A 12,980-nucleotide genomic window follows, 5' to 3' on the forward strand; every position below is an offset into this window, starting at 1 on the left:
AAAACCCTCATTTAAATAGGGCGTCTCCAACAGTTTTGCACCTGCCACCAGTTACGCAATCGCTCTTGTTAAATCACCCGCAAACCATGGTTCAGCCCCACGCGCAAAATTCCAGTTTGCGAGCGCAAATTACTGCATGCAAAATTGGATCTTGATAAATCCGGCCCTCAGTGTATTGCAGGCCCAAGTGAGCCATCCCTTCCCTTAAATTGTTGGGCCATTAAGGGAAGGGATGGCCCAACACAGAAGAGTGACCTCCTCTATACAAGACTCTGTGGTACATCTACACCTTTTGGAGAATGGACATTCTTTTGAGGGCCAGAATGTTCACATCGTGGACAAAGAAAATAGGTCGTTTGAGAGGGGCATGTTAATTAAGAAAGAAAAAAACAACCTTAAACAGAGGGGTTGAGCTCTGGTTTCAGCAAATGTCACCAATTGTTGCCAATCTTTACATGGAAGAAATGGAAAAGAGTGCTTTAAACACCTTCAGAGGAACACCACCAAGCCATTTGTTTAGATATGTGGATGACACATTTGTCAAATTCCAGCTAAAAGAAGTTGAAACTTTCAGAACACACATTAACTTGGTCGACCACAACATCAAATTCACCAGAGAGGATGCCACCAACAACAAGCTACAAGCTTTTCTGAGTGTTTGGTGAGCATGGAAGGAGATGGAAACCTCAACATTGAAGTCTATAGGAAATCCACTCAAACAGACCAATATCTTCTTTTTGACTCACATCACCCACTGGAACACAAACTTTCAGTCATCAAAAACTTACAACATCGTGCTGAGCATGTCCTTACAAAAGCTGAAGGGACGCACAAAGAACAGAAACACATCAAAGATGCTCTTCAAACCTGCGGATACCCAAACTGGGCGTTTGTCAAATCAGCAAGTTAATCTAAAAGAGGCAGCAGAACATAACGGTGAGAAAATTAAATGCAAAAACAACGTTATCCCATATGTTGTTGTAGTCTAGAGGATTTTAGAGAGGATTTTAAGCTAACACAAAATTCCAGTACATTTCAAACATAACAAGACCCTTAGACAGAGGCTAGTGCATTTTAAGGTCAAAACCCCTAGACCAAATATGAGCAGAGTAGTGTATGCAGTTCAACGCCGTGAGTAATGCTCTGATGTTTATATTGGAGAAACCAAACAACCTCTCCACAGACGCATGGCCCAACACAGAAGAGCGGCCTCCTCTAGACAAGACTCTTTGGTATATCTACACCTTATGGACAAAGGACATTCTTTTGTGGGCCAGAATGTTCACATTTTGGATGGGAGAGTGGGGGACCGTGCCTATTCATCCAGGCCAATAATTCCCTTTAATGACCCCCCTTTCAGACACTTAGACGGGTATGGTGCATTGCAGGCTAACAAAAGAAGTGAAACGACGCCCATTCCAAAGGGGTGGACCCTGACGTATGTTTCAATTTGCATGTTTTCAAAACAAAAAGTACGCTTTGTTGGGCTACTGTATAAACCTCTGACTCAACGCTATTTCTGACTTTTTGAATTGAAAAAGCTCATTGGATGGGAAGAAAAACGTCTTCAAACTTGGAAACAAAGTCCAGTGGATTGTTTTTAAGATTCATTTGTGGAATGGCTATGGATGACTGAGAAACTTCACCAGCATCTAATCTTAATATAACTAAACAGAATGCTTTAAGCCCCCCTTTACTCGTTTATCACTTTCATTATAGCCCCAATTACAATACCCTTTTGAAACCGTGCCAAGATCAATTCAAGCACAGTAACTGAGATAACTGTTTAGTGTAAATGGCAGGCACATCTGAACCGGACCACGCCAGCCACAACCAACATTCATAAAAATACTAGCTTCCCTAGCTTGCCACAAGATTTCCAGTGATGATTGCCCTGATTAGATAATAGTTTGTTGTATCCACTTCCCAAAAGCCGACTCTGTCAAGTAAATTCACCAAAGGATGCCTTCTTCGTCTGACTCTCTGCAAATTTCCTGAATGTTACGGGCGTCGCCATGTTGATTTGCTTGTTCCCCTCTAGAGAGCAACAGTACCGTAGATTGTCACTAGGAGGCGAGGAACTGTGCTAGTGCAGTATGTAAATGGTCGTAAGGAACCAAGCTGTACGGTTAACTGATGCAAACTCGGCACGGATCGGTTTTCAGAGGGTAGTGTAAATAGGACCTTAGTCTCCCTGTATTTATTTTTGCTGGCTTGAAACATTTTTTTTCAACATACACATCTATGATTTTTAGGGGAATGTGACCTTTATAATCCACTGCACATTATTTACTCTATTGTTCCTACCACTAAAAGTCCCAAAAAAACAGAAAGGAGTTTGAGGTCATTATAAAATATGAAACTTTTTAAGGAATGTAATACTTTTTCGGGGTGCTGTATGATGAGTGAATTTCTGATTTTTTATTCTCTAACATCTGTTCCACACAGATTGGTCGTCTTGTAATCGGTCTCAATGGACTTCTTTCCACCCCTGCCGTGTCCTGCATCATAAGGAAGATTAAGGCGATTGGTGGGATTATCCTCACGGCAAGCCACAACCTTGGAGGTCCCGGTGGAGACTTTGGAATCAAGTTCAATGTGGCTAATGGAGGTGTGTGCTGTGCATGGTTTCTTGTTGTCTTCTCATTTCTGTTTCGTCCATTTTTTTAACATTAGAAGCAGTTGGAACCTATGCTTTTGGGATGTTTCTGAATGTCTTCTTTGAATTGAAGGCCCATCTACTGATACAGTAATAGAGAGGATCTCCCAGGTGAGCCGGACCCTGGAGGAGTACGCCATCTGTCCTGATCTCCGCATTGATCTCTCTAGACTGGGGAGGCAAGAGTTTGATCTTGAAAACAAGTTTAAACCATTTAGAGGTACAAAACTAATGCAGAATTAGCCACGACAACTCTGAATCCCTTGTTGAAGGATACTACAAAGGATTGTATGTGTTAGATAAATCTAAAATCCATTCTGCACATTCCTGCATCTGTTTTTTCAGTGGAGATTATAGACTCTGTTGACGTCTATCTACAACTGTTGCGAAACATCTTTGACTTCTCTGCCATTAAGAGTCTACTCACAGGACCAGATCAGCTGAAGATACATATAGATGCCATGAATGGAGGCGAGTTAGCCGTCCAGTGTAGTAAACATTGATCAATTTATGTTTTTTTTGCTGTAAATCAAATATATTTTATGAGTTACATTGCAAATGTGCTCCTTTGGCTGTCATAGTGATGGGCCCCTATGTGAGAAGGATCCTGTGCGATGAGTTAGGGGCTCCGGCAAACTCCGCCGTCAACTGCGTCCCACTGGAAGACTTTGGAGGTCGGCCACCGGAGCCCAACCTGACCTACGCCACCTCTCTGGTTGATGCAATGAAAGGGGGCGAGTTTGGATTTGGAGCTGCATTTGATGCAGACGGGGTAAAGCGTTATATATTAACACAAGAACTGGTTGTTACATTATCAAAGCTGAGAACTTCAACACATTAACCAATTAGGATTGAATTTATTGCAGATTTTCAGTTCTCCAAAGAAGAGTTGATGTTATTGATAGAAGCTCACATCCCCACTAAAAACTGGATTAATACTGTTTAGAAGGTTAAAGAAAAAGCATATGTTTCCCTGGTATAATTGTAATATATTTTAATTTGTTGATGCCATGGCCCTTCCAAAAGCCTAGTTTATTCACACTAAATCCACTTTTAATACGTCTATTTGGCACCAATCTGTTGTAGCATTGCATTGTTTCTTACTCTCAACTATTTGATCATAAATGCCACCACAGAGTGAGGAGTTTTGCTTGTAGATGTTAATTTCTTGTTACAGAATATATTATGTATTAAACTTTAATCACAGTTTCTCCGAAACGTTCCTAAGCATTTCTAACATTTATTCTGAAGTCACTTTATTTTGTAATACAATATCGTGTCTTATTTATTCCTTATCACAACTATGTATAATTTGTCCTTTTTATTAATCACCATTATGACAGTTGGAAATTTTTGACAGAAAGGGATAGAGAAACCCTTTTACCTTGACCCTGTTTAAAACAGAAATGCATTCTTATTTTTAAATGTTTGCTGGTTATTAGAAGAGGAATAAACAATAAGGGCAAATAATGTCATGACTCAGAACAGGGACCCGGTATTCAGGCAAGGCAGACAGTGAGATAACTCAAAAGGCATTTAAAAAAATCAAACGGATCTGTGGTAACAGCTGCAGCGGTGTCTGAGACAGGAAACTCTGGAGAGAGTAAACACAGATTAGTGACCAAGATAACCTGACTGAGGAAGATTATGAATATGAGTCACAAACCTGGTTTACAAGTTTAGTCCATGCCCAGAGAACGAGGTAGATCAAGCCGGTGGGCTGCCAATATGATGTGGCAGCGCCGCCCAGAGTGTCCCAGATGCAGCATCCCCGGAGAACATGCAGGAGTCCGAAACCAGGTAAGGCAAACAGATTAGAACAGGAACAGGCAGGCTCAGTGGTTGAGAGGCAGAACAGCTCAGTAAATCAGAAACACCAAGGAACTCTAAAAACACTCACCACTAGCTGATGAGAACAAGAATAATCACGTCCTGTTGACTGGATGCAAGCAGCTTGAATAGAGGTAGGAGCAGGATAATCAGTTGAGCAGTGATGAGAAACTGGGCAGAGTTAGACAGGTGAATGGAATGAGCAATTAAGCATCAGTGCCAAGATAGTGACAAATAATGGTATGTCAATAATAATGCAGTTCAGTTAATCACTGAAAAAGACATTTCTGGAACATCTGCTCATCACATTTCAGAAGGAGCATGCTTCGTGTGCAGTGTCCGGCACTGCACATCAAAGGGGTTTGTTAATTGGAGGCTAAAGGTTATGTTCATAATCTACATTTCACTTCTATTTTCCTATATGGTTTGCCTGTACCAGGACCGATACATGATCCTTGGAGAAAACGGCTTCTTCGTCAACCCATCAGATTCGGTGGCCATTATAGCTGCCAACCTCTCCACCATCCCTTACTTTAGACAACATGGTGCCAGAGGCTTTGCCAGGAGTATGGCCACAAGTGCGGCCCTTGACAGGTACAGTAGTCACATCAACACACATTCAGTAAATTGTCATGTATGAAAATCTAAGGTTTTTATAGATTAACTCCTCAGGAGCTGGGTGGCACACTATTGATTTTATAATGGAGATTAAAGATGTTAGTGGTTCAATGTTGTATTCATAGTTTGACAAAAATATCCAGGAGCTAATGCAGAACATTATGATGACATCATTGCAGTTTTCTTGTCTGCATGTGCATTTTTAAATTGCACAATTCTATTGTTTGCACAATAGAATTGAAAATACATCCAGTGTTTGCCTATCCTTTCGTCTTTGCAGTGATAATAATATGCCTTATATTTCGTGTCTACTTCAGGGAGACAAATATCAAAATCAATAATTTATGTTCCTTTATATTGTGCATGACAAACAACACATCCACAGTTAATTTCTTTAAATCAATCTTGCAGAAAAATACTTGAGATTTTTAAAGCCATGCTACTTTCCTTAACTGACAACCAGACTGCTACCTCTCATATTCCTAAAGTAACACTTGGGTAAAGGTTTTCATGTCTCTGACAAACTCCAGGAAGTGTTGAAATGCTTGGTGGTGTAGTGTGTGCATGCTGCAGACAGCCCAAGTTTATGCCTTTTTTGGAAAGCGTCTTTGAGGGTTTGAACTGTGAAATCATTTGCTGCTTTATCAGTTTTTGGATGCTACAGGGTGTATTCTCTGTGCAATGCTGTCCTTTGTGTTTGGCTGTTATATCAATCCTTGCCCAATTGACAGATCTTGTACTGCACGCGCTTGAATTCCTGTGCCATTCTTGGCACAAACTAAGAAACAGCTGATGCAGTCATGGAGAAGAGGGCTGTGGCATTGACATGTTGAAGGAAACATCTGCATTTCCTAACTTTGGGGGTGGAGGATGTAGTGGAAGAAGCTGGTTCACTGACTAACACATTACCTTCATAAGCAATAACAACTAATTATCACAGATGTAAACAACCTAGAAAGAAAAAAATGATGTTAATTAATTAGGGGGAGGGGCTGCCTAGTGGTTAGGGCATAGAGCTTGGAATCCTGAGGTTGTGAGCTCAAAACCCATTCCCACAGTCTGAGCTGTCTGAGCAAGACCCTTAACCCCCGATTGCTCCCCATGCGCCCCACGATGGCAGCTCACTACTCCCCAAGGGGATGGGTTAAATGCAGAGGTAAATTTCTCCAATGTGATGCCAGCCTTTGGTCACTTCCTCCTTGGAGAATTTTACAAGACATGTCATCTAAACACACTTCACAGAGTCAGGTCAATTAAATCATAAAAGTTGTTAAATTTTGATAGGTTAATGGCAATCTTTTGATAGGACACAAGAAAATATGGCTTCCAACTGTGCAAGAACACCTCTCCCTTTGGCGGATTTTAATATGTTATGTAAATGTCTGGAAAGTCCCAGAAAACATATATGACTTTGTGTCAGAAGAAAAAGATGATGAAACAACATTTATAAAAGCCATACACTTACTTTTAGATTTAACAGTGCTGCCTTGTGTGTAGTAGCTGCATTCTTTATTGAAAAGAATGCAGCTACTATTGAGACACGTTTCATCGCTAGCTTAAATAATGCTTATATGCTGCAGCAGCTTTTTTCTGTATGACATTGCAAGTCCTGACTGTGCTCTCCTTGTAGGGGGAGATGGTAAATGAAGCAACCAGATGCTGTTTGGTAAATGGTAGAGAAGGCTAATATCTCAGTGCTTTTCACAGAATAATATGGTCATGCAAAAGGTGCATTGAGAGAAAATAAATAAACTAAACTAACTTAAACTAAAATAGAGATTTGTTAATATTTTAGCATTCATGTGCTTTTATATTTTCCCTATATGAGCGTTTTTAGTTTGAAAATATTTAGATTGGCCTAATTTTATCTGGGTTTTCAGAGGTCTGTGCAACTTTGGGATCCAATGTTAATAAGTATGTGTGAGATTTATTTTTCATAATGCTTTTGACTGTCATTGGTAACTGGTTATTATGTAATGCAAAGTCTGAAACCCTTAGATCCCAGAGGAAGACACCAGATGGTTGAATCTGTCAATTGAAAACCTCTATTATTTCTGCTTTGAAAACATTGTTTGTCTGATATCCTTAAAGGTAATAAAAAGCAGATATAGCGCCCCTAGATGAATGTTTTACTGCAGTTTGCATGACATCCCGTTTAATAATTTTTTCAGTATGGATTAGTATATTTGCACTGGCTTTGCCCAGTATTGATTTTTATATTGAATGGTCTTTATACAACTTTTTTTTGTAAATAAAACGTCTGAGACTCCCTTCTCTTTCAGTCACTCTTGTCAAATTTGTTCTTCCGTTGCTGGAAATGTGGGACAAGATAAGGAAGATAAAGGAACAAGGTCTCTGTTGTATATACAGTAGCTCCCCTTTCTAAACAGAAGAAAGAGCTCAACGTTCGCTCATCAGCTGCTCAAACTAAACCCACCGTGGCGAGTCAGGGGGCCCTGCAGTCGCTTTAACTATGAACTGCTTAGTCCCTGCGCTTCCTTCTCAGTCAGTCAGTACAGTTACTAAGGAAAACGGCAACTGATTCTCACAGCTTTTTTGTCTCTGTAATTTTGCAATCTCACTAAAAAAAACATTCCCCTGCATTCAGACTAGGGGCTTATTTTGGCCGGTGGACGTGCTATTTAAAACGCCAAACGTTCATCAGATGGGGTCTGTTTGTTTTCTTTTAAGGAATGCCAGGCTTTCCGTTCTAGTGCTTGCATCTCCGGGGGGAGATCAAGCTGGTTTACTCATATTTGGTCATTTATTCCCTCTTCTTGTAAACAACTCCGATGAACTCTTCAGAGGTTTATTTATGTGCATGATTATTATGTAGATGTTTTCACCAGCCCTTAAATCCCTGAAAAATACCCTCTTTCACATATAACACATAGTGGGTTTAAAGGGATTGACAAGTCCACATGTTTGTCCCTTATGGCTGAAACATCTGTCAAGTTGGTTTGGATATTTACTTTCGCAAATCTTGGTGTTTATAGTCTGCACTGATGAGGATACATGACAACATCCTGTAGTTCATACTGTGACGTTGCACTTTTTTTTATAATTAGACAGGCCAAACTGTTGCCTCTAAAACTTCCCTCTGAATTTGTCATTAAATTTAGCCTGGTTTGTTGAGCTTTTGTTAAGTGTTGTGTTTCTTTACGAACTGTTGTACAAGTAGAGTGGGGAAAACAAATCCAATCTCCCCTCAATAAGACACCAGTCCTTTTTTCTTTTTTTTTGCACGCTTTTATTTTCATTACACAGTCACAATTACAGAGCAACTAAGGCCCCGTCCACACGAAGACGAACCCTGGCCTAAACGCACAAATTTTTCACCAAAGCAGCCTCTCATCCACACGAAGCCGGCGTTTCGGGGGTCTGTAAACGATCTTTTTTTTATTCAGCCTTCAGAGTGGGAAGATTTCGAAACGCCGTTTTCGCGTTTCCATCTTTACGCTCTAACCGCATTTTTTTTTTTTACACGCATGCGTCATAGCGTCGCCTCTAAACACGCATGCGCGACACAGTATCACAACAACAATGGCGCCGTACTGTGTTGAATGGTTGCTGCTCATGCTACTCACCCTGCTGTCAGGCTTACAACAGAATCTTCTTCTTCTGGAATATCTCCAGGAAGAACAGAGCAATATCGACGACATAGTTCAGCACCTGAATTTGACTTAACCACGAAAATGGACCCGCAGGGCAACCATGTATAAATATTAGTGTGCATGCCCAACATTTCGTCGCTTATTTTTGCTTTGGCACCACAGCGCCACTTACAGGCCTGGCATACATTTTGCAGCGTTTTCATGCATTCGTGTGGATAATCACATTTATTTTACGTCTCCGTCTTTACGGCAAACGTTTTGGAAAATATCAGCGTTTCGTGTTCGTTTTGACTTCGTGTGGACGGGGCCTCAATCTCTGCATTTAACCCTCCCCCTTGTGGAGCAGTGGGCTGCCATTGTGCGGTGTCCGGGGAGCAGTGGGGGGTTAAGGGTCTTTGCTCAGGGACCAAGAGTGACAGTCTGAGGGAGTGGGGCTCAAACTCAGAACCTCGGGATTCCAAGCTCTATGCCCTAAAAACTAGGCAGCCACTCCCCAATGTCGAGCCCCTGATGCCCTTAAACAGCTCTCTGGTCTTGGGCATCATGTAGAGGTTGTCATTTATTCGATTGAGTGTGTCGACAGGTGTCTTTTATACAGGTAAAGAGTTCAAACAGGTTCAGCTTCTTAAAGAGGACCAACTAACCTGTGAAATCCCACTGGTTAGTGGGCTTAAGTAATGTAAAAACATAAAAATTATTTAAAATTCACACAGTGGGGTTTTTTGGATATTTATTTTATATTCTGTCATTCAGGTGAGTCAGTTGAGGAGTATCAAATATATAAACTAAAGCATTCTAAGAGTTTTGCAGGTGAGAAAACTCACAAAATCAGGAAGGAAAATGTATTCTCCCCGCTGTATACCGGTATATGAGAAAAGCTTTCCATTTTTTTCTCTGGTCTTCTGACATTAGCAGTCTTTATTTCTCTTCATGGCCTTGACAGTGTGACAGCAAGTATCTAAGAGAGTAATTATTTAAGATTTATATCAGCAATAAGCATGAATATCCTCATAAAACCAACTGTTTCTGTTTGCACTCTCTAGAGAAGTTAAGTCCTTACCCTAACTATGATGTTTCTAAATTATTTTTACTTTCTCTAAATTTGGTATGCCCCATTAAAGGTAGAGGTTGTAAGCTGAAAATGTACTTTGCTATAATTCACTGACCCTTCCTGTTTTCTGCTTGAAGTGTTGTTCTCATTTGAAGCCTACAGAAAACCCACAGATGTCTAAAAGTGTCTTAAAAAGAACATTTTCACATCTTTTTGCTTTCTTAGACTTTATTTTTAAACACCTCAATGTTGTTGAGAAATTAGAAAGTAAGAAAGTTAATTAAAGGGATGCTTTGAGGTTGGTCTGCAATTCCTTTAAACAGATCCCTCTAAATTTTCCTTTTATACTAATGCTTTCACAATTGCCTTTTTAAATGTTTATAAATGAGAAAGGTTAAGATTCAAAGTGAAAGGTTGACTCATTTTGTTCCTGCAGCTTTTTGCCTTATTAAGATATTGGATGAACTGTTGGCAGGAAGCCGCTGTCATACTTTGTTTGATTTGCCTGCACACTCACCCTTCTGATCTGATAAAAAGAAAGGTACAAACTTTGTTTTTGTTTCTCTGTGTGTTCTTTCCTCTGCTGTTTGCAGGGTAGCCAAAGCCATGAAGTTGGCTCTTTATGAGACTCCCACAGGCTGGAGGTACTTTGGGAACCTGATGGATTCTGGGCGCTGTTCCCTATGTGGGGAGGAGAGCTTTGGAACTGGTACGATTCAGTACGCAAGTACACACTGAACATAAAAGGCTCATAAAGAGAGATTTGCGATTGCTGAAATGTCATGTGCACTTAAAATAATACAAACAAAAGCAGACGTGGTCTTTTGGACAGGAAAGAATGGATCATAGATGCAAATCTGCGGATTGACTGACTTTATTGAGTTTTGTGCCTGAGAAATCCCTTCCTTTGTGTATTAACTGTTGCTTTTGTGACGATTGTTCATAGGTTACAACAATTTTAGGCCAATTCTGAAAAATAATACTTTTCGATGCGAGATATGAATTCTTCTATACATTTTTGAAGAATTCTTGCAGAGATCAAGGTTTTTATTTATTTATTTATTTGTAGAACTTTTTATTTAAAATTTTCACAGAACAATACAAATACCGTAGAACTTTATCTGAAACACGGGAAAACAATAAGAATAATGATAATAATAAAGATATCCATTATATATCCTGCTGTACATAATTTGAATGTTCTTCACATCTTAGTGGTACAGTTGGTACAATAATATACAACAATTTAGTGATATAAAATATATATATAAAAAAATAAAAACACCCACACAAGTTAAAGCAGGTTTCCATATTATTATTAATTTTTCTTCCCTCTTCTTCCTTCTTTATGAACCCTGTAATTTATAGATTTAAATATGTTTTAACCATGTGCCATCTCTGATTAAATAGGTCAGTTTTCAGTTGTAATGAAGCAGTCATTTTTTCCATCACATAAATCTGTTTTAGTCTCTGTTTACATTCAGTTACAGTTGGTGATTTCACCTTTTTCTAATTAACAGTAATATTTCTTTTGGCAATGAGTAGTAATACTCGTAGGATATATCTTTGGTCAGCATTGAAAAAAATCAACTGATATAAAACCCTGTAAGTAAAACTGTATGTTTTAAGGGAAATTTCTCCATCTCTTATTTAATGTTTTTCCAATATGCAAAGATTACTGGACAGCTCTAAAATATATGTTTATGGTTGCCTATTTTACCACATTGTCTCCAGCATAAAGCTGTAGATGGATCTTTCAAAAAATTTGAGATAACCAGAGGAGTGTGAAAATAAGGTATTTTAAGTTTCCAATCAAATTCCTTTCACTGTTCACTATTAATTTAATGACAGCTATAACAGAGTTTGTCCGATAACTCATTTTTTATTACTGTATTTGCTTCTAATTCCCACTTTTCCTTGATATTGTACATATTTTCAACTATGTCTGTTGACAGACTTTTATAAAGATGAGAAACCTTTTTACCAACAGGGAAGTGTTTTTCTGAGATTGTGATAAAATATTGTTCTATGCCATTTGGGATTTAGCCAATTCTTTTTCTTTATGGTTTGTAATTCAGTGCCTAATTTGCAAATATCAATAAAAATCACTTGACGGAAGATCAGATTGTTCCTGAAGTTGTGATCAAGAGGCTTTTTAAACTGCATTTTATGTTGGAAACTACTTCAACAGAAATTAGATTTCCTCAGAACCAGAACATAATGAAATGGGGAAAAAAAACAAGACTTTCATTGTACTAAAAATACATAGTTATCAGTTGCATTCCTCTTTAAGTTTATGATTGAGTGACATTGTTACCTGTCAGGCATAAAATGACTTAAAGTTAATATTTTGCTGGGATTTTTATGTGCACCCAATTGTCAGGTGGAAGGAAAATATCACAAGTATGGCATGATTTGTGTTTGGGCCTTTTGAGTCACTATTGTTTGTAGAAACACTGTTTCCTGCAATTACAACAACAAATCCTTGGGATATATCTTTACCAGCTGACATTTTTGTTGGATTTTCTTTTTGAAACAGATCAAGCCCTGTTTAGCTGGTTTTAGAGTGTAGAACATGAGAAATTGCTTTCAAATCTTGCCACACATATTCAATTACCGTAGATTTAGGTCTTTCACTTCTATTGCTGTTTAAGCTCATTGTCCATTTGGAGGCTGATTACCTATATTCTCAAATCTTGAGGAAAAATGTTTACTTCCAGTCTTGCCCTGTATTTTGTTTTTCCCATCAACTCTCACAAGCTTCCCTGTCCCAGCTAAAGAAAAGCACCCCCTCAGCATGATACTGCCAGCACCATGCATTATGGTATAGATGTGCTCATAGTGTGGTTTGTTTTCTAATGCACCATAGCGTCTTGCTTTAAGATCTTCTGGTGTGAAAATGTGTAATGGCTTCCATTTAATAATTTGCCAGTCTTGTTGGTATTTTAGGAGTGCAATGACGTATATTAGTCCTGTCAAGAAGCTCCTAAAAAAATGTTTTGTTTTTTATGAAAAACTTATATCGACACCATTTACGCAAGCAGGATTTTAATGCTTATTGTGGGTACTTATTATTTCTCCTGTTATGTTTGTTCTTATTTTGGGTTTTTTTTTTTTACTTCTGTATGCTTCATTTAAAGCAATGTATTTCCCTTATTTGGATTCAAAAAGGCTCTATTGAAAAAAGGATTGTTGGACTTTCAGCCAA

The 12,980-nt window shown here is 38.9% G+C and overlaps 1 protein-coding gene across 2 annotated transcripts in view; it reads left to right on the plus strand.

Annotated features, from left to right (window-relative positions):
* LOC107097989 (phosphoglucomutase-like protein 5) overlaps nt 1–12,980 on the plus strand; it is a 31,894-nt gene that overhangs the window by 5,711 nt on the left and 13,203 nt on the right. For both annotated transcript variants that reach the window (XM_015395419.1, XM_015395411.1), the window contains 6 exons: nt 2,449–2,611; nt 2,733–2,879; nt 3,005–3,130; nt 3,241–3,431; nt 4,929–5,083; nt 10,366–10,481. In XM_015395419.1, coding sequence (XP_015250905.1) covers nt 2,449–2,611; nt 2,733–2,879; nt 3,005–3,130; nt 3,241–3,431; nt 4,929–5,083; nt 10,366–10,481 — 898 coding nt within the window. The remainder of the gene's footprint in view (nt 1–2,448; nt 2,612–2,732; nt 2,880–3,004; nt 3,131–3,240; nt 3,432–4,928; nt 5,084–10,365; nt 10,482–12,980) is intronic.

Source organism: Cyprinodon variegatus, unplaced genomic scaffold (assembly GCF_000732505.1).
Source record: "Cyprinodon variegatus isolate N-32 unplaced genomic scaffold, C_variegatus-1.0 Scaffold26, whole genome shotgun sequence".
Lineage (NCBI taxonomy): Eukaryota > Metazoa > Chordata > Actinopteri > Cyprinodontiformes > Cyprinodontidae > Cyprinodon > Cyprinodon variegatus.